At 41.0% G+C, this 22,451-nt stretch overlaps 1 protein-coding gene and 1 pseudogene across 1 annotated transcript in view; one reads left to right on the top strand and one right to left on the bottom strand.

Moving 5' to 3' along the window:
• The window catches only part of CAT (catalase), a 37,071-nt gene extending 15,090 nt beyond the window's left edge, over positions 1-21,981 (top strand). The window contains exons 4-13 of the mRNA XM_067749458.1: positions 550-680; positions 1,143-1,247; positions 1,848-1,973; positions 7,631-7,822; positions 8,285-8,437; positions 11,408-11,546; positions 14,270-14,400; positions 19,281-19,388; positions 20,891-20,974; positions 21,290-21,981. Of these exons, the coding sequence (XP_067605559.1) occupies positions 550-680; positions 1,143-1,247; positions 1,848-1,973; positions 7,631-7,822; positions 8,285-8,437; positions 11,408-11,546; positions 14,270-14,400; positions 19,281-19,388; positions 20,891-20,974; positions 21,290-21,355 (1,235 nt within the window). The 3' untranslated portion in view covers positions 21,356-21,981. The remainder of the gene's footprint in view (positions 1-549; positions 681-1,142; positions 1,248-1,847; positions 1,974-7,630; positions 7,823-8,284; positions 8,438-11,407; positions 11,547-14,269; positions 14,401-19,280; positions 19,389-20,890; positions 20,975-21,289) is intronic.
• Positions 4,259-4,899, bottom strand: LOC137230435 (non-histone chromosomal protein HMG-14 pseudogene; annotated as a pseudogene).
• Positions 21,982-22,451: the final 470 nt, after the last annotated feature.

Below are 22,451 nucleotides of genomic sequence, written 5' to 3'. Positions count from 1 at the left end.
CAGAGAGAGTAAGTGATTTTCCTCATGTTACAGAGCTAGTAAGAGTTAGAGCTATCAAACTGCATCTCAACACACCACAATGCCTGATTAATTCTGTTTCTGCATGAATTTGTGCATTTTTAAAATACTGTGGAATGCAAAAGTAAATGAAAGTAAGAATAAGAATTTATGTTTTGACTCATTTTCTTAGTATTAACCTCATAATTTTGACACTCACTTATTCTCTTTGTTCACTACCTTAATCTTCATAATTATTCTCTTCCCTTAATTTAAATGTTTGAACAAAGCTATCTTTTTATGTTAAGTAGATAATCTTTTCAGCTGTTGTTACATACACTCTCTCATTTCTCTCAGTTAACTCTTTTGTTTACTTTTTAGTCTGAGTTAGCTGGTGGGTAGTAGAAATAATAACCCAGGCACTTAAATACCTAATTTACTTCTAGAAAATGAATTGGAAAGGATAGATCCCAGTGTTTCTTTATGACTTTAGGCTTCTTGGATGCAAAGTACTCTCGTGGAGGCTTCCTTTTTCTCGTTTGAATCTTCTAGCTGGAGAATCGGGCTCAGCTGACACAGTTCGTGACCCTCGAGGGTTTGCAGTGAAATTTTACACGGAGGATGGAAATTGGGATCTTGTTGGAAATAACACCCCCATTTTCTTCATCAGGGATGCCATATTGGTAGGTGATGAAGTATTTTGCACTCCGCAGATATTTGTTGATTTAAATTGATTTCAAATACTCTGTATAGATTGGCATTTGAGGAAGAGCCCTGGGAAAAGCAGAAAGAAGAGAATTTGGTTTGGCTAGATTGCCTTTTTAAAAATTTTTTCTGTATTTAATGTCTTTTTATAAGGTCAAATAACAACAGTTATCATTGGTCTTAGTTTGGCATTTCGGGATTCACTGATGTTATGGGAATAGTCCAGTTTTCCTTGCAGAGCTTGGAAGATGAATAAAAAGAGGCAGTTTGCCCTAGAAACATGTAGAGGGCAAATTTCATTTTAGGGTTTTGCAGCTTAAAATTCTAGGATTACATTGTTCAAAATTATAATCTGTAAACCTAGCGTTAAGCAATGTATAAGACACCATAATTCCTGTAAACTTAATTTTTGGATTTTTTTTCTCTCTTTTTCCATTTAGTTTCCATCCTTCATCCACAGCCAAAAGAGAAACCCTCAAACGCACCTAAAGGATCCTGACATGGTCTGGGACTTTTGGAGCCTGCGTCCTGAGTCTCTGCATCAGGTGGGAACACCTCTTTTTTCACTATGTTATATCACCTGATATGGAACTCTTAATTATGCCTCATACGTTTTTCTCCAGTTTTGGCTATTTTATCGGAATTGGTTTTTGACTTTCTTTTTGGGAGGCTTCCTCAGATTTCTTGATCCTTGAAGAGTTTTATAATGATTGATTTTCTTAATCTTTCCCCATTCCTAGACCTTACATGATTCTAGAATCATTATCAATTGATATTTAGCAATATTAAGGATTAAAGTTTCTAGTAGGGAGTAAAGTTCTTTGTATTAGGGAAATGAGGGGAAAGTAGTGCCAAACAAATTTTCTATTAAATTAAAATTTGAATAGCAAGCTAGGCTGGTTTTCAGATTTGTTTGAACGTTTCTTTATAGAATTTTGAGCCATGAGGTTAATGATTTATGTATCATTCTGCTTTAAAATTCTTCTGTTTGTCATCTTTTACAAATGGTAACCTTTCCTGTGGGCACTTGGCTAGTATGTTCCATGTCATTAGGAGATTCTTATGGAAGCTTAGGAATGTCTTAAAAATACAAGATGTTTTGATTTAAACTGAAAAATTTTACACTTTACTTTTCTGTTCCTTAGGTTTCCTTCCTGTTCAGCGACCGAGGGATCCCAGACGGACACAGGCACATGAATGGTTATGGGTCGCACACTTTCAAACTGGTTGATGCGAATGGGAAGGCTGTTTACTGCAAATTCCATTATAAGGTACATGTTGCCTTTGGGCAGGGTGGTGGAAGGCTCCCACCACGCACGTATCCTTACTTCTTCTGAGGATTGGGCAAGAATCAAGGCCTCCCCCACGTTAGCCATACCTCTACCCTCAAGGATGACAAGTATTGATCTGGTTGAGTAGGACCATGAATGTTGTGTTGACCACAGATTGAGTGAATAGACTCATACTGCCCAATTAGAAGAACTGTGTGTAGTCTCTCTTTGGTCTCTTCATGTGGCTGGAGGATAATAGCACACAGCTACTATCAGCAGTCAAGCTTTCTTCTTCTGGACCCTGGGAGCTCTGCCATAAATATTTGGGAAAGTGCTCATTTTGTGCTTGCTCTCTGGTTTAATATTTTTGGTGCCGGCAGGTGCACGTTGATATTATTTTCTCTCTGGTGCCGGCAGGTGAACGTTGGTATTATTTTCTCTCTGGAGAAGGAAGATCTAAGGTTTTAGATCAAAGGTAAAGAGATAGGGCTTCCCTGGTGGCGCAGTGGTTAAGAATCCGCCTGCCAATGCAGGGGACACGGGTTCGAGCCCTGGCCCGGGAAGATCCTACATGCTGCGGAGCAACTAAGCCCGTGCGCCACAACTACTGAGCCTACGTGCCACAACTACTGAAGCCTGCGCGCCTAGAGCCCGTGCTCCGCAACAAGAGAAGCCACGACAATGAGAAGCCCGCGCGCCCCGACGAAGAGTAGCCCCCGCTCACCGCAACTAGAGAAAGCCCGCTCACAGCAATGAAGACCCAATGCAGCCAAAAATAAATAAATTTATTTAAAAAAAAAAAGAGAGATAATACAGGTCTCCAAGCTAGGTAAAAGGAAATTCCTACCTGGTTTAGCCTAGAATTCTTTGTTGGAGTTTAGAGTCAAGTGTTAGCAAACACTAAAGTGTTATATTGCTTTGCCTTTCCTAGCCCTGAGTACATTGTTCTGAGCATATATGGTTTTGGGGTTCAGGAGGGGATTAAGACAGAATTGGGGCATTTCTATCTGTAATACCAATCTCACTCTCATTTTCAACATCTGATGCTATCTTTCCAAAAACATTTCTCCTAACTTTTTAATTCATCCATCCATTTTTTTAAATAGAACTTTATTTTTTTATATAATTCTTTTTCTAATTTATTTTACTTTTGGCCGTGTTGGGTCTTCATTGCTGCGCATGCTTTCTCTAGTTGCGGCGAGCAGGGGCTACTCTTCCTTGCGGTGCGTGGGCTTCTCATTGCGGTGGCTTCTCTTGTTGCGGAGCATGGGCTCTAGGCACACAGGCTTCAGTAGTTGTGGCTTGCAGGCTCTAGAGCGCAGGCTCAGTAGTTGTGGCACACAACTTAGTTGCTCTGTGGCACGTGGGATCTTCCCGGACCAGGGATCTAACCCATGTCCCCTGCATTGGCAGGCAGATTCTTAACCACTGCACCACCAGGGGAAGTCCCATCCATCCATTTTTAAGGATTTATTGAGGATATATCATGAACAAGGCACATAGAAAAATCAGTTACAAATGTCAGAAAACAAAAATTCTGTTTTTTCTTTCATAATTGAGATTTTATTGGTTGTTTTGAGGATCAGTACACAGACATTTCAATTTGTACACAGTTTTTAACATATGTACAAAAAAATCTACAAAAATCATGTAGTTGTGATTCTTTTCTAAACAAAATCACAACTACACAGAGTCACTTATTTCAGTGACTTTCCAGCTTAAAATTTGGAGGCAAATTTTCCTTAACGGAATATCAAGTACCAATATCTTCCAACGTTGATGTGCTGTTACATCATAAGTCCCACTAATTCACGATTTAATATCATATATACACTATGTACTCGAATTTTCAATTGTTTATAGCATGTTAATGAAGTTACTAGGAAAACTGGACTACCACGACCAAAGATGTAGCAGAGTGCATAAAATTCTGACCAGGAGAGCCAAGATCAAGGAGTGGTTTGCTTTAGGAAACAATTCTACCAAAAACAACATGGGAAGAGACGTAATTTAAAGTGTTCAAGACGTTTAAATGCACAACTGACTCCAAATTGCCATTTGGTATGCTTTGTATTATAGGATATAAAAGCTATCCCCATTTATGGAATGTTAAGCTGACACCTGAGACAATCAATGACTCCCATATTCAATATCCCACTATTTTCTGGTTGTACCAAAAAATAAACAACCAGCAAATGATTTCACCTCTTAAAAAAAGCATTTACACTAAAAAAATGGGATGAGGTGGGATTTCCTCCTTCTTAAAACTGTTTCTAAAGCTACTAAAAAACTTGGATTTACAAAATAGTTGATAAAAATATTCCTCTGGATTGCACAAGAAGGGAGACAGGGACCACTGATAGGACCGGGTGTGTGATATTAATCAGTCTTGGCTTCTTTCTCTCCTGCTTCATCAGAGGCTGGGCTCTCCTCGTTTTTAGTTTCTCCGTCTCCTGCAGGTAAATCATCTTTAGTCTCTTGGTTAGCCACTTTGGCCTGTTTTCCCTTTGCTTCCCTTTTGCCTTTTCTATTTTTTTAATTTATTTTTTATTTTTAATTTTTTTGTGGTACGCGGCCCTCTCACTGTTGTGGCCTCTCCCGTTGCGGAGCACAGGCTCCAGACGCGCAGGCTCAGCGGCCATGGCTCACGGGCCCAGCCGCTCCGCGGCATGTGGGATCTTCCCGACCAGGGCACGAACCCATGTCCCCTGCATCGGCAGACGGACTCTCAACCACTGCGCCACCAGGGAAACCCCCCTTTTGCCTTTTGTTTGCACTTTTTGTCTGAAGATTTATCCTTTCCTGCTGGCTTTTTGGGCTTCATATCCACTTTTGCAGGAGCGGGTTTAGCTGACAGCCTTGCAGATCTCCTCTTGGGCTCCTCATTCCCTGACCCCTCTGCAGAGCTGACCTTCCTCTTGGGCATCATGGCAGCAGTGGGGGGTTGGAGGGGTGTGCTGGCCTGCCTGGCTGCTGCTTTCCTCCCGCCCCAAATTTGTTTTTTTCATGTGCTTTCATACAATCAGATCAGATCAGTTACTTTTGGGGAAGGTTTTGAGAATCTTTTAATTAACTGAGGTGTTTTAAAGGGTTCTCCTAGTATGATCTTGGCATTGGTTAGAATAAGTAATATTGCCAGAGAACTCTAGAAGGTTATTAAAAATCCTCTGGTTGCCTAAGAACTTGTTTCCAAATACTACTGCTAAAATAAGCAGAGACAGAAGTGGACGCATGACAAATATAGGCTCCCCCTTAATGATATCCCAAAGACCTATTTTCTTCTGTCCTGTTTTAATTGTTATCTGAACAACTTATGTGAGTATATCAAACAGGAAAACTGTCACCTGTCTTTATACTTATGACTCGGATCTATAATCTTTGGCAAGGAACGGTTGCAGGAAACAGTTGACCCATTGGCTTGTAATTGCCAAAAGGAGCAGCACAGTGTCACTTAGAGCAGAACTAAATGATTGTATCTCAGACAGCTAGCATGTTGTGGCTTTGTAGTTAAAACAATCTGAACTCAAATCTTCCCTCTTATAGATAACTGTGACTTGGTATGTTATTAAAAGTTCTCTGGGGGGCTTCCCCGGTGGCGCAGTGGTTGAGAGTCTGCCTGCCGATGCAGGGGACATGGGTTCGAGCCCTGGCCTGGGAGGATCTCACATGCCGCAGAGCAACTGGGCCCGTGAGCCGCAACTACTGAGCCTGCGCGTCTGGCGCCTGTGCTCCGCAACAAGAGAGGCCACGATAGTGAGAGGCCCGCGCACCGCGATGAAGAGTGGCCCCTGCTCGCCGCAACTAGAGAAAGCCCTCGCACAGAAACGAAGACCCAACACAGCCAAAAATAAATAAATAAATTTATTTAAAAAAAAAAAGTTCTCTGAGCTCCAGTTCTGCCACAGTAAAGTTGGGTAATAGTCCCAGCTGTCAGTGGTCCTGGAAAGATTGGATTCCTTATGGGTCTGTTCAGCAGAGGACTCTGAGGTAGCATGAGATCTACATAGATTCATCAATCTGGATTATTCTGACCTAAGATTATTCTTTTCTAAACCCAGGGGATTCAGTTAAAATCAGAAAGGTATTGAAATATTATTGCACAGTTTACCATATTAGCTGGGTGATCTGCAGATGGTGACTTCCATTTTCTAATCCTGAAGATCTAATAGTAAGAAGAGTTTAAACCTTCCCACTGGCTAGAAAGAGTTGGGATTTCTGTGGTAGAAATAGACCAGCCTTCCAGAGTTGACTTGCTAAAGAAATATTTCCATGGTGCCTGACTTGTTGGGGATCTTTCAGAATAAGACACCGGTGGGAACTGTTGAAGAGCAGGATGGGATGATAATAGGAGCGCTTGTGAAAGTGACTTAACTTCTTTGGATCTTAATGGCTTGTTTAGAAGGTCAGAAAACTGATGTTGGTTGCTCATACTCAGAGAACTGCTTTAGAGTGGCTGTACTGAAGTTCTTTTCAGCTCTACAAACTGTGACTCTGTGATTTCTTAAAAAAAAGAAAAAAGGAAGACAGTTGGGGTGGAGGGATACTAGCTCAGCACAATCTCAGTAACTGACTTGAGCTATTATAAAACAGGGAATTTAAAAAATTACTTCATGCAAAAAAAAAGGGAAAGTCCTTTAATTTCATTAATCATTTGCTTATTTTTAAGATATATTTTGGACTTCCCTGGTGGCGCAGTGGTTAAGAATCTGCCTGCCAGTGCAGGGGACACAGGTTCGATCCCTGGTCTGGGAAGATCCCACATGCCGCAGAGCAACTAAGCCCCTGCGCCACAACTACTGAGCCTGTGCTCTAGAGCCTGTGCGCCACAACTACTGAGCCCATGTGCCACAGCTACTGAAGCCCGCGTGCCCTAGAGCCTGTGAGCCACAACTACTGAGCCCGCATGCTGCAACTACTGAAGCCTGGGCACCTAAAGCCTATGCTCCGCAACAAGAAAAGCCACCGCAACGAGAAGCCTGCGCACCGCAACAAAGAGTAGCCCCTGCTCGACGCAACTAGAGAAAGCCTGCGTGCAGGAACGAAGACCCAACACAGACAAAAAAAAAAAAAATTATATTTTAATTTTTTTTTCTGATCTGAAAATAGCATGAGTATAAAAATTCAAATAATAGCCGCTCTGGAAAACAGTTTTGAAATTCCTCAAGAATTTAAACATAGAATTACCATATGACCCAACAGTTCCATTTTAAGATATGTCCTCAAAGAAATCCACTGAATTGGACTCTTTAAAATGGTTAAAAGATAAATTTTGTTATGTATATTTTATAGCAAAAATTGTTTTAGCTTGTCTGAAGACAGTAATGTAGCATTCTCTATGAGTGGAAAATTGAAAATAAACTGTGTCAACAATTTAAAAAATTCAAATAATATAGAATACATAAAGGGAAAGAAAGACTAATTTTAAATATAAAATGTGTAGACAGATTCCCTGGACATTGAGAAGAATCAGGATAGTCAAGTAGAATTTCTTAGTGATAAATTCATACTTGTATCAGATTTGAACAGTAGGATTACTGTTACGAGGAAAATCCAGTCTTTGGTTGGTGTTACTCATAATCCTTCAATGAATTATTGATTAAAGTTTGATAACTTTGCTAATAAGTTTCAGTTTGAGCTTCTTTTCTTTCATTCTGTAGACTGACCAAGGCATCAAAAACCTTTCTGTTGAAGATGCAGCAAGACTTGCCCAGGAAGATCCTGACTATGGCCTCCGGGATCTTTTTAATGCCATTGCCACAGGCAACTACCCCTCCTGGACTTTTTACATCCAGGTCATGACATTTAAACAGGCAGAAACTTTCCCATTTAATCCATTTGATATTACCAAGGTGAGTCAGTTAACAACTAAACTGTTTTCTTTTTTAAGTGTCTTTGCAACTAATTAAAAAAAATTGTGGTCAAGCATTCGTAAGTTGTATACAAAACACAGTGGTACCACTTAAGAGTTTCCTAGCCTGTGCATGAGGGCTCACCAGCATTTCCCTTCCAGTTCCTGTTTGATGAGTTTACTAAGTTCATCTGGGTGGCCTGATATATTGTTATTAGCAGGGAACAAATTTTGATGAACTGATGTACTTTTGCCCAGGGAAAGACTCAATGTTTACTGTTTACTGTTGTGAAAGTTTTAACCAATGCACTCACCTTAAGTTCTTCTCATTTTGTTGGATTCAAAAATGTTATTTTCACTTATCATCATTGGCTTCATTGTATTTGAAAGCTGATATTTTTATGGGTACTTTAATTTCCTTCTGTTGGTTGTCTGGTAATTGTGAATATGGCATTATTTTTAGGTTTGGCCTCACAATGACTACCCTCTTATCCCAGTTGGTAAACTGGTCTTAAACCGGAATCCAGTTAATTACTTTGCTGAGGTTGAACAGTTGGCTTTTGACCCAAGCAACATGCCGCCTGGCATTGAGCCCAGCCCTGACAAAATGCTTCAGGTAAACCTGGTCGATTGAGAGGTTCTGAGGCGGGAGTGTGTGCGCGCATGCACATGTGCGCGCGCAGAGTGTAATTTGGCATGACCTTTATATGAAGAATTAACTAGAACATCACTTAAACTTTTGTCTGGGTCCTTAGTTCCTGTGGGACTGACTGAAACATCCTTAAATGAGCATTACAGTGTAAAACAAATTTCATTGTAGGTCCCTCAATATGGTAAGACTTTGACATTTAGGCTCTTAATTTAGAAGAAGTTATAGTAGAAATACCTTAGGTATTTGTGGGGTAAAATATTCTTTTTCAATTTGTAATCAGTGGGATGGAGGACTGTCACTAATTGATTGTAACACTTGGTCAGCATAACTTTATTCATTTCCTCTTCTATGGTGATGCTTGAATTTTGCCACATGTAGAAAGAGACCCAGAGATGATTTTTTTTTTTTTTTTTTTTTGCGGTACGCGGACCTCTCACTGCTGTGGCCTCTCCTGTTGCGGAGCACAGGCTCCGGACGCGCAGGCTCAGCGGCCATGGCTCACGGGCCCAGCTGCTCCACGGCATGTGGGATCTTCCCGGACCGGGGCACGAACCCGTGTCCCCTGCATTGGCAGGCGGAGTCTCAACCACTGCGCCACCAGGGAAGCCCCCCAGAGATGATTTTTACAAACTCAATTTATGTTTCCATTGATTAAAGCCAGTGAGTTAATGTAACCCTTTGTTTTGGTAATGTTCCTAGGCATTCAGTATTTTTTCACCACTCACCAGTATGCTTTTTCAGGAGTACAAAGAGAGAAAAACTCTTATTTGGATCAGAAATTAATAGGAAAATAACTGGCTTAATAATTATTGAGTAAATCAATCTTTCATGTTCTTGGACTGACCATGATACAAAGTTTAAAGACCACAGTGACTGACAGCTGTTTTCTTATGTAAGTGTCTGATTCCAGTTCAGGTGTCACTCTCTATGGAGGCAAGCTGTTTCCTTTGTTTTTTAACTAATAACTTTTTGCTTTGACATTGGGAACATTTGAACCTTTTATAGAAAGTAAGTTTATGTTAGTTTTTAGTTTACTATAAATTGAATACCTATCTATTGATAGACTGTCCTGGCTGCTAAAATAGGAGGCCATACAATAGGGAAGGACTGTTGTACTTACTTAGCCATTTGGTGACCAGTGAGGAATTGTCCAAGCTTTTTTGAGTAGGTATGTAATAGAATCCGCATGGGACCTTAGGAGGAGTCTTTCGGCAGGAATATGTAGGATGTCGTTGGAGGAGGGATTGGAAGTGGAGAGCCTGTTCGGAGGGCTTGGAAATTACCCTGATGAGAACTAATGCATGTTCAGGTGGTAGTGGTTGTACAGTAACGAACAGTGTTCTCAGTTGCCTTTCAACCAGGTCAGATTATTAACTTTTAAAACTTTGGGATCCAAAGTGTAAGCCAGACCATGGTGAAAAGCAGGCAGTAGTATAATAGCAAGTCACAGAGACTGTCCCCTGAGTACCTGGTGTTGCAGGTGCAGCTGTTCTTCACTCCCACACTCTGCAGTTTACTGGGAGAGGAGAAGTTGGCCTGACTGATTGAGTGAGAGAGCTTTGCTCTGCTTTCTCACCCCGGCCCAGCAAGGAGCTTGGGCACAGGGCCTTGGGTAAGGCCTGCATTCAAGTTGGGGTCAGGGTATGGCCTTGCTGTGCCCATTTCGCAGCCTTAGCTTTGAAGGTCTCCACCTACAGGTGGGGTAGTGATGCCTTATAAACCTAAGGTGACACAAGACCAGAATTACATGATGAGGCTATATCCAGGAGCTGCTCTTGGCTCAGCTGTATCTTCTGTCCTGTTGGTAAAGTTAGAGCACAAGTTAGTCTGTTTTGGGTAAAAGGAGGCAACCAGCTTCCATAGTGTAGGTGGTCTTGGGCACGGCTGCATGACCAGTCATCTGAACGTTACCTTAGGGGCTATCTGAAATGATTATGGGAGGCAGGGTCGCTCAGCCCAGAGCAAATTATCGACAGAATGGCGAGACGGGATTGAGGACGTTGGCCTCCGTGATTTGGTACAAAATAATCACATCAGTTGTCCTGTTCAACTTGGTTTGTATTTTGGCCCATAGAATTAGGGACATAAGAATACTCATTCAGATTCAAGGCCAGTAATGAAGGTAATGAAAGAAAACTACTCCTACTCTCTCTGCTTATGTAATAGAGCTTTGAATAATGGGAATATTTAAATAATTGGATACTAAGATTGATGGGGAGTTAATCATAAAGCTTTTTGTTTCAACACTAACTGAAAGAAATTACAAAACCTCCTACCTTGGTAAATATGTGTGAGGCAAAACCTCCTGCCTTGGTAAATATGTAATTTAATCTTTGACTCAGGACCTTGTGGCAATGTAGGGCCATCGTTTTGCACTGTGGCTTTCTTTGTGTAGTATTTTGTTTAAATCTAGGAAGTCTCAGAGCTCAAAGTGTATCTGACATACACCAGAATGCAACATGGGAGGTGCTTTTTCGGAATGATTTCCCGTACGGTTGGTTTTGTAGAAATCTTCTTTTTGTTAAGAGCAAATGGTTGACCCCTCCCCTAGAGTGAGAGAGTAGGGAGGAGTGGAATTAGTTCATGATTCCAGTTAGTTGGGTTCCAGCAAACTTATTTCACAATGTAATGTGTCCTTGGGAGTAGGAAATCATTCAAGCCTGGGCACTAACTTGTTACTTGAGGAAAAAAGGAGTTATGACCTAGAACAGATGTGAAGATATGTGGCTGTTTGGCCCCAAGGGGTGGAAGAGTAAGGACCGTTCAGTTAGGGAGAACTCATTTCATGAGAGAGAAGAGACTTTGCTCTTTACTGGGAGGACAGGCAGGGCTTTGTGATGCTTTGTGCCTGAAACTTTACAGTGATGTTCACGGGCCACTCCTCTTTCGTATGTTACTGCACACCATCAAAGTCTGTTTCATTTGTAACTGCAGGGCCGCCTTTTTGCCTATCCCGACACTCACCGCCACCGCCTGGGACCCAACTACCTTCAGATACCTGTGAACTGTCCCTTCCGAGCTCGAGTGGCCAGCTACCAACGTGACGGCCCCATGTGCGTGCTGGACAATCAGGGTAGGCCTGGGACCGTGGCTCACCCCGCGGGTGTGGAGGGCACTGCTGGGCAGGGCACGGGAGGCCCCGCCAGCCCAGGGGTCGTCAGGCTGCCCCAGGCATCTGCTGCTCTGTGGAGGCCCCGCAGCCGCTCCTGCCAACCTCCTATTTGTTGCCCATCAATGAAGGTTTAAACTGCCTGAGGACTCTCCATACTTCCATCTATTTTATATGTTTTATGGAGAGTTCCCTCCTCAGATTTTGCTTGCTGTGCATCTGACTATGAAAGGCAGGGAGAAAGGTTTTTCCACACTGGCTGTTGTAGGGTATCATCCAACTTAGGGAGCGGGTTTTAAAGACTCTTCACAAAGTGGACGATTCCTGAAATCACTCTTAAGTCACCAGGACTTAGCCTCTTGGAAGTGCAAAAGCCAAGAGTTGCCATACACATGCCATATTACATGTGTCTGAAGGACACATGATCCCTTCAGAAATTTTACTGATGATTTATATTTATAGCCATAGATGTCTATATTCAAACAAAGTTTATTTTTCTATGCTAAAAATAATACATGTACCTTAAAGGAAATTCGGAAAATATAAGGGAAAGAAGAGAAGAAAGAAGAAAAACCCATATATAGTCACAGTATCCAAAGGCCAGAACTGTTGCATTTTGCTGTATTTCTTTCCAGTCTTTTCTGTGAATACTTGTTACACATTTAAGATTAGTTTGTATATATAGCTTTGTGCCTTGCATTTTGTTACCATTATCATTAAGCCTTTTCCAAGTATTTAGCAAGTTTACATGCTCACTGAATGATTGTATTGTGTTGTTGCCATATTTCTGCTCTTTGAGGTTTACAAAGGTATGGAGCGTGTTATTGCCCAAAGTAACGGATACTTCTGTGTCTGTCTTCTGCGTTTTTATTCTAAAGTGATTTTTTTTCATTAATCTCCCTCGGTCCTTTCATTATTGAGACTGGCTGTATCAGAGCAGTTCATGTATATTTTGGAACGTCATTAATAAGTAAATGCTTTGTGTTTACCATTCTCGTTTACTGTTATAGTGGCATATGTATGAAAAACACTACTTTGACACACCTTTTGCCTAATTTTAAAAGTAGACCATTTGGGCTGTGCCCTTGCAGTTTGATGAAAGAGCTTAATTGTTCCCAGTAATCAATGACTTGAAGACAGCTGCGACTTTGAGTAAAGGGAGAGATAATTTGGAAATCAAATTTTAAAATTACTCAATTGGCACATTTCAAAGAGCTAATTCTTAGTGCAGAAAACCACTGTGATGGCTCGTTATTGGAGCACTCTGCTTTTCGCATGGACGTGGCTGAGCTGGAATGAATTTCTTAGGTGGATAACTGGGCTCCATGGTAGTCGGGTGCCCCCTCTCTTCCTACATGCATTTGGCTCCTTCGTCAATGTGATGTACAGGCATCTCCTGCTTATCCACCCAGAATAATCTATTCTGGCAGTGAGCTGGGTAAAATTCTACTCCTGACTGGTTTGTTCAAACCACTTACTGGGCTTCCAGGCCATCCTTTCTGTTTAGGCAGCACGTACTCAGGTAATGCAAGCTTCTGCTAACATCAGCCGAAGCAGGGTATAGTTGGGAAAATGAACATGCCAAAAGGAAAAAAGAGCCTCAAAACTTATTCCAGAAATCTTAATAAATGTTTTGATCGCATTGTCATTATTTTTCCTAATTCCAGATGAATGAGTGCTGACATACTAGAAATACCAAATTTTAGAAAAAATTTTTAAAAATTTATCTGTAGAGAGAAGTGAAAGTGAAACTAGAACTGAATAAAGTCTTGGTCAATAGGAAGGATAGATATCCCGAGAATCTTAAAACACCATTAAGAAATAAATAGTGAAGTAGAATCCTGTGATAGGAGTGTAGTACGTGCTGGAATGGAGAGGACAAAAATCCCAGATCCCGGATCCACCACTGACCACCACATCACCCTGCAGCGCTCAGTGAACATCTCAGGGCTCCGTTCATTTGTCTGGCGATTGAAGGAGCAGAGCTGGAGCAGAGCTAGAACTTTGAGTTGCTCCCAAGAATTCTGTGATTCTGTTTTTTTTTTTTTTTTTTTTTTTTTTTTGCGTTACACGGGCCTCTCACTGTTGTGACCTCTCTCATTGCGGAGCACAGGCTCTGGACACGCAGGCTCAGCGGCCATGGCTCACGGGCCTAGCCACGCCGTGGCATGTGGGATCTTCCCGGACCGGAGCATGAACCCGCATCCCCTGCATCGGCAGGCGTACTCTCAACCACTGCGCCACCAGGGAAGCCCTGTGATTCTGTTTTTGAACTGAGCCCAAGCCCCAATGAAACCCTCCAACCTGAAATATGTCTTTGAGTCTCTTCTTCTATGGGGACCAAACCAAGCTCATATAAATATATTCGTACCGGAAAGCATCAGGAGATTGTAGAGATGAGGCCGTCTGAAGTGTTCAAAGGGAATTTGAGATCTCTTCATTAAGATGCAGAGTGAGACAGCCACCGCAAGCGTTTGGCAGATGGCATATTCTCTAAGAATCCAAGTACTGCCTGTAGCTAAGTATGGGGTGTTAAAAATGATATGTGCATGGCATGTGTATGTGTGTGTATACACGTATGTATAAATATAATTGTCACTTGAATTTATTTCTTATTTTGTTGGCTGTTTGTAGACTTCCTTCATGTTTCATCTCCCCAAGTGAGTCTGTGTGGTTTTCTGTTAAAGGTGGAGCTCCAAATTATTACCCCAACAGCTTTGGTGCTCCGGAGCAGCAGCTCTCTGCCCTGGAACACAGGACCCACTGTTCTGGGGATGTGCAGCGCTTCAACAGTGCCAGCGATGATAATGTCACTCAGGTAATGGCTCCTTTGTCTGCGGTGCGAGTTGCTTGGTTATTCTTCTTGTCAATGTCTGCATATATTCCCCTGTCTAGAGTGTCTAATATGCCTTAACTTGAATTCAGGGGCAGCATCTCTATTCATAAGTCAGTGCCTGTATTAAATGGAGTTGAAGAGTTGTGTTACTATGCCCTTTTAGTCCAAGGTATGGAGACTCATTTCAATTCCTCCAAATTTTATTGACGGGATGTAAGTGGGAGCCGTTGGGGAAGCAGTGATCTCGTGGAAATCTAAGAAATGGGCAAGTAAAGCTTAAGTACAGCTGAATCTAAGAATCTGAGAAGGGCAGTCCAGATTTAAGGGACTAGAACTGGATTCAAAATAGCACTAGGAGGCCCAGTAGCAAAGGTGTGGGTGTTTCCACTGCACGGCACTCCATTCATGTGACTCAGCTACTCTCCATCTGTCTGCTGTTGCTCTCCAATACCAATTACTCATTCTTACCATGTCCTTCCCTATTTTTCTCCTCTTTGCCTCATAGCTTGTGTTTTAACATTGCTGTGGTTTTGCTATGACCATGGCCTAACTCTTCTTCTTTATGGCTTCTTTCTCCATGTATTACTTTTTTTTTTTTTTTGGTCCTTTTTTACTCCTTCTCTCAATACTTCTACAGTCAGATTCTGGAGAGAGGAAATTGGATTGAATGGACTAATGTTTTCACTGTGGGTTGCATCATTGGCCTTTGGCCAGCCTCTAGTTAACTGCCCAGGGTCAAGTGCCCACCCTCTTTCTAATCACCTATGGCTGCCTGGGGGCTGTTCTTTTAGTAGATGCCATGGAAGAGGCCCTTTGACTCTGAAGAGCAGCCACCTCATTAATGTGCCCAGTGCAACTTATACCACACGTAAGAAAAGGATAAAGTTAAAAAGTATAGTTGTCTTAGATCTCTGCTTGGGTAGTTGGTGTTAAACAATATTTAAATTAGAATGGGACCTATTCTAGCTTTTCAATTTGTAAATGTGTGTTCCCAGTAAAATATACTTAAATACATAAATTAATTCACTATGAAGATACCGTTATTTGAAAGGCACTTACGTGTATACATGTATATAAAAAAGAAATTACTTTATTGTACCTTATAAACCATTTTTAGATGAAATTAAATGTCTCCTAAAAGCCTTTTATAGTAACTGCCTTATTCTTGGTGATGTAGGTTACCAAGTATCAATATATTACAATACAATTCCTGCTTCTCATAAAATTTTACCTACCTGAAGTCTATTCCAGTGTTAAGCTAGCTAATACAACCTCTGTAAAAATTAATTTAGATAATGAGGCTGTTGCTCACACATTAAAATTTACTATATGATCATTCTTATTTTGAGAGATTTTCTTATCACTATATAGAACTCAAGATTCTGTTTATAGCTTCATAGCATAATCCTGTAACTGTAAGAGTCACATGGAATATAAATAGGAAGATCCAGGTTTATACTCTTAAAAATGATTCACTTGGACTCATGCTTCTGGCTTATGACAGACAAGCTTGTGTCAGACCTATCCTCTCATGGAGAACATTGGAAAGCTAGATAAGCTACAAAAAGGCTGTGGAGAGCTATAAAAGCAGCAAGAATTTGAGGGGCCAAGATTTTGAACAGAAAAGAAGTGCAGAGATATGAGTTTGATATTTGTTCTTCTTTTCTCATGAGGCATTTATTACTTTGTAAGTATTGGCCAACATGCTGAGCAGAGTTTACAGCGTTTTCATGGGTCTGGAGGGAATAAAAATTGGAGTTCAGGACCTGCTAAGGAAGAGGGCCTCTAGTTAACATCCCAGGCACTCAGTTGGATCCCTGAAGGGCCATCCTAGAAATAAGGGCAAACCTGAAATCAACTTGCTTTTACAAAAAATGAGACTCAGTTTTATACCAGTCCAATCTCAGACTGGATTAAGATGATCTCCCTCTATCCTCTCTTCCAGAAGCAAACATAAGGCTTTGGAGGAAAATAGAGCCTCAAATTATCTCTGTATTTTTTCATATGCAAATGCCCAGCATTCAGTAATAAATTATCAGGCATACCCAACACATAAGACCTTATATCTGAAAAGCAAGAGGGGGATAAAAAAAACACAACTGGCAATAGAAACAAACCTACTGAAGATCCAGATAGTGGAATTGTCAGATATAGGTTTTAAAATAACTGCAAATAATATGTTCAGGAAAACAGAAAACAGTTGACAACATGGAGAATTTAATAAGAGAACTTGAATCTGTCAAAAAAGAATGGAGGGGACTTCCCTGGCGGTCCAGTGGTTAAGACTTTGTGCTTCCACTCAGGGGGCACAGGTTCCATCCCTAGTTGGAGAACTAAGATCCTGCATGCTGTGCAATGCGGCCAATAAAATAAAATTAAATTAAATTAAAATGGAAAAGAATTGAATGGACATACTGAACTGGAAAATGCAACAACTAAAGTTAAGCATTTAGTAAATGAGCTTAAAAGGAGATTAAATATGGCCGAAGAGAAGATTACTGAATTGGCGGATAGAGCAGTAGGTGTTATCAAGACTCAGTCATGAAGAGAGAGCAAAAGAACGTCTCTTTGTTATGAGAAACCAATTAGAGATTGAGAAGGCAAACCACAGAGTGGGAAAATATATTTGCGGTTCCTCTAACTAACAAACAACTCATATACAGTACATGTAAAGAACTCCTGCAGAGCAATAAGAAAACGACAGACAAATGAATAGAAAAATGGGCAAAAGACTTGAACAGGCACTTCACAAAAGAAAATATCCAAATGACTGAAAAACACACAGAGTAGTTTATCTCACTAGTCATCGGGGATATGCAAAATAAAACTAAAAGGAGATACCACTACATACACACCAGAATGACTAGACTGAAAAAGACTGTGTACCAGGTATTGTGAGAATGAGAAACAACTCTAACTCTTACCTGAGTGTAGATTGGTTCAGGTGTTCTGGAGAACTGTTTGTCAATATCCACTGAAGCTAAACATGTACGTGTCTTTTGACCTAGTAAGTGCACTCTTACATAGATTCTTTTTTTTTTTCTTACATAGATTCTTAATAGAAGTGTGTACATATGAGCAGCAGAAGACATGTACAGCACTGTTTATGCATATTACCCAATGTTCATCAATGTTCATCAAAAGCTTGGATAAATAAACCGTAGTATATTCCCACAGTGTACAGCAATGAAAATTAAAGAAGTATTCCAACAAACATTACCATAGATGAACCTTACAAACATGACATTGAGCAAAAGAACAAGAATATAGACTGTATGATTCCATTTGTGTACATTTGAAAGAGAAGTAAAAAACGTTTATAATATTAGAAGTCAAAAAAATTCACCCTTGGGGAGGCAGTTGGAGAAAGGGGATAATGACTGGGTGGGGGAGTATGGTAGGGGGATTTCTGGGGTGTGAGCGATGTTCTGTCTTGATCTGGGTGGTTGTGACACATTTGTGTCCACTGAAAAATCATTGAACTTCACACTTATGTTTAGTACCCTTTACTGTAGGCATGTTACACCTAAAAAGAAAAAAATCATTCTCTAACTTCGTATAGACTAGTAAAAATGTCACTTTTCCTTTCAGAGGAATTTGGTCCTGCTCTTAAAGGTCTGTGGTAAAAGTGTTGGAGTGGGTAAAGCACCTAGAACCTATGCTCTGTAATGAGAGAAGCCACCACAATGAGAAGACCCCGTCTCATTTCTCTAGTTGCAGCGAGCGGGGGCCACACTTCGCTGTGGTGTGCAGACTTCTTATTGCGGTGGCTTCTCTTGTTGCAGAGCACGGGCTTTAGGTGCATGGGCTTCAGTAGTTGTGGCTCGCGGGCTTCAGTAGTTGTGGCTTTTGGGCTCTAGAGCGCAGGCTCAGTAGTTTTGGCACACGGGCTTAGTTGCTCTGCGGCATGTGGGATCTTCCCAGACCAGGGCTTGAACTCGTGTCCCCTGCCTTGGCAGGTGGATTCTTGACCACTGCGCCACCAGGGAAGTCCCTTATATTTAGACTTTGCTCAGATTTTAAGAAATATTATTATATTCTGATATTTGATAACAGAAAAATTATGAATATTTGATATTTTATGAATTTGCTACTTTGGATAACTGGATATTTTTGGACTTTATAAACATTAGTAGAACAGTACATAGAGTAGTGCCTGGTGCGTTATAGGTACATGAGAAATAAGTATTTGCTCAATGAGTGCATGAAAGAAATGTAGAATAGAATCATAGCCATAACTTAGAAATGGTTAATTTCAGAAATGAGCAGAGGCTGTTAGGACTCATATACTTAATACTAAGCTCTTACTTTTCATTTTAACTTCTTGATAGTCATTTTAGAGGTTAAACCCAATAATCTAAGCAAAATATCACTATTAACATCTGTTTTCTCCAAGAAATCTTGGCTTCTGAATAACTAAAGACCTAATTAATAAATTAGGGTGTTTTCCTCCCCTTTGGTTCTGGGTGAATTGAACAAAGGTTGTATTGCGTTAAGCTTACATTTAATGACGGTTTGCACATTCTGCACTTGTCAGTATTAAGGTGTGGTGGCATTTTTAATTGTAGGCAACACTGCCTTCTATTTATAAGAGATTTATAAGCAGTGACTGCAAAGGACATTATTAAAAAGAAGTTATGAGCTATTATCTTCCTGTTTTGCTTAAAATAAAATAAAAAGTGAGGAACTCAACACGTGACAGTTTCAACTATAATTTTAAATTATTCTTAAATTCTAAAACCTTTTTTCATTCTTATACCAATGAGAAATCTTGCATCTTCATTTCAAAAGTGGTGTTTGGGTGAGTTTTGTTGGTGCTAAAGTGGTTATTTGATTCCCTGCACTCTATTTTCAATGAGCAGGTGCGGGCTTTCTATTTGAACGTACTGAATGAGGAGCAGAGGAAACGCCTGTGTGAGAACATAGCGGGCCATCTGAAAGATGCACAACTTTTTATCCAGAAGAAAGCGGTGAGTGATACTTTGTAAGCCGAAGAGTGACACCTGCTGGCAGGAGAAGAGAGTGCAGCTGTGTGAGAAAACCCTTCCATGGAAGTGTCATTTCTATTTCACTTGAGCTAAGCACACTTAAAAAAACTAGTATGAATCCCCAATCAACCTCTGATTCTTTTCTCTCTGTGTTTTACCTCCAGTATATATGCCATATCCATTGATCCTTAGCTCTTTGTCCAGTGTATAATAATTTAGTTGAGTTTAGGGTGGTCTCCTATGCTGTTCAGTCTGACTGCAGCCAAGTTCTGTGTAAGAGAGTAATGTCCAATGTCAAAATGTGGGTCCTGTCACAATTTTGCTTAGACTTCAGGTGATAAGAAATACAGATTACATTTTTGTGATTTGAAGTCAGCCTGACTACTTGATGTTATGATGCCTGACCCTCCTTCGGAAGAAACTAGAAACTTGCACGTTTTCTGGGGTCAGAACTGAGCTGCTTCCAAAGACTCAGGCTGAACTTTTGAGCTGAGCCACCAGGGTATTCCTGACGGTCGCTCGTTGTGTCGTGTGCTCTGCTGTGGTCTCCCGGCCTGCCGCAGGGGAGTTAGCCTCTTGCAGATTTAGGAACCCCGGCTATTTCTTTGTCTCTTGGTTGCCGCTTCTCTGTTCACGGGGGCAGCTGTCTGGGATGTGTTCTAAGGCCCGGAGATATGTACCAGCAGGCTGGGTGCTCTATCTGCAGGCAAGGTTCTATAACTGTGTTTCACCAGGGCGTGTATGAAAGATAACCCTTTAAGTCCCTGGGCGCTAATAGTTCTTGCTGTCTGGGGCAGAGAGCCTGACAGTCGCTCTGTGAGATAGGTGGGGTGGGTATTTTCTCATCTCACTGATAAGAATGAATAAGACCGTTTGTAAGTAGAGAACTGGGCTTGACCCCTTGGCCTTCTCCTCTCACGTATGCTGAAGCTGCAAGGCCCCTTGTGGGTTCTTGATGCCCCACCTCAGGATCAGCCCGCGGTCAGGAATTCCTGCTTGAAGTATGCTTAGGTGCCCAGCAGGGGCCAGTGTTTGTACATCTCACTTTAAATTCAGGCAGTGTCTGGGCCTGTTGCTTAATGCAAATCGCTGTAACTTTTTGCGTTCCTCCGAGGTCAGCTCTTTACCTGCTGTAAATGGAGCTCGCCTCATAGCGCGTTTTCCTCACGGTACTCTACGAGGTAGATTTAATCATCCCACTTATTTTTCTGGGGAGCGGATATGAACTGTATGAGGTAGCTTTAGTTATCTCACTGATTTCATGAGGAGTGGGTACTGAAGCTCAGATGAGTGACTCAGGCAAGGTTGCTCAGCCAGTATATGTCCAGGACGCAAGCCTTCCTCCGTGTTGGTAAACGCTGTGTGGTTCTGCCTCCCGTGGAAGCGTCCGTCCTCCCCTCTGGAGTCGACCCTGTGAGGCGGACTCTGGGGACTGGTGTAGTGAGGGCTAGGCTAATGTTTACATTATTTTCACCTGGTTACAGGTTAAGAACTTCAGCGATGTCCATCCTGACTATGGGGCCCGCATCCAGGCTCTTTTGGATAAATACAACGTTGAGAAACCTAAGGTGAGCCCAGAGCATCCTGGCTGTGGCAGAGGGGGTGTGTCGTGGATGGGCGTAGTTGGGTTTCCTTTTATGATGATTCTCCTCAGGGACAGCTATTCCGTTTCTTAAGCAGCTGTTCAGAATCTCATTTGAGATATAAAGAACTCACCTGGAAAGCACATGCTCCTTGTTTTAGCCCTGGGCCGTATAAGACAGTCGAAGGTGAACAAATTCTGAATGCTTATTTTCATATGAGCACAGATTAAAGCTAAGATAAATACTGAGTTGCTGCCCAAGTGAGTTAAGTAACCTGCTGGTCTTGGTCTTTCGAAACAGAGCGCGATTCACACCTATGTAAATCCTGGGTCTCACTTGGCTGCAAGGGAGAAAGCTAATCTGTGAGGGTCGTCCGTTCCCTATGAAGCAAAGCATAATGCTGACACACATGCCCACTCATCGCTGGATGGAAGATTCTCCTGCGCCAGACATACAGATGCAAGTTTATGTCTGTAAAATGATAATCCCAGGTTTCTATAGCAAATAACGTAATAATGGCTTTTAATGCTATCTTCCTAGGGGTAAATGAACGTTAGCGCTTAACAATCATTTGAAAGAAACGTGTATTTGCTTTTGACAGCTGATTATTTACTTAAAATGACTAGAATGAAAGTTTCTAACAGAAATACGATTTTATTTGATAAGAAAAAATCTTGGTGAAATTAATATGTTTACATATCATCTCATGGCCTGTTATATAAAAATATAGCTGTAATTATATAAGAAGAAAAGATAAAGATAATCCACTCAGAAATTTAAATTTTTCTAAGTTCCTTATAGGAAGCACAATTTGGTGTCTTTTGAAAATAACTTCAGTACCATCATGGCTTAATGTTTATTCCTGCTTGGAACTGATCAGAGTTTTTAAAACTTGGAATTACATTTATGCTAATATAGTATTGATTTTGCAACAGGCTGATGTGTAATTACTTATCTTTTTACAATAAAATAATCTGTAAATAAAAATAGAAGACTGGTATTTGGTTTCTTTAGGCTCCATATATAACTTGGAATGTCTCAAGACTCTGAATCTGAGTGTCATCTGTTATCAGATACTTACCCGTATAATTGAAAATATCAACCTCACGAGGGTAGTATGTTATTTGTTTAAACCAGTAGCCTTTAGACATAGCCTCTGAGATACAGGGGACCAGAACTTTATTCTATTGGGAAAACAGCAAATTTCCCAGCTTTGAAAATTGCTTAGATCTCTTGTTCATTAGCTCACTTCTTTATCTAATTATGAGTTTTAATTAAAAAAAAATTTTCCTTTTTTTCTTCCCAGTTTTATTGATATATAATTGGCATATAGCACTGTATAAATTTGACTCACATACATCATGAAATGATTATCACAATAAGTTTAGTTAATGGGAATGCCCTGGTGGTCCAGTGTTTAGGACCCAGTCCCCTCACTGCCAGAGGCCCAGGTTCGATCGCT

Source organism: Pseudorca crassidens, chromosome 9 (assembly GCF_039906515.1).
Source record: "Pseudorca crassidens isolate mPseCra1 chromosome 9, mPseCra1.hap1, whole genome shotgun sequence".
Taxonomy (NCBI): Eukaryota; Metazoa; Chordata; class Mammalia; order Artiodactyla; family Delphinidae; genus Pseudorca; species Pseudorca crassidens.
Note: the sequence above shows the minus strand (reverse complement) of the source record. Positions and strands in the feature narration are given on the sequence as shown.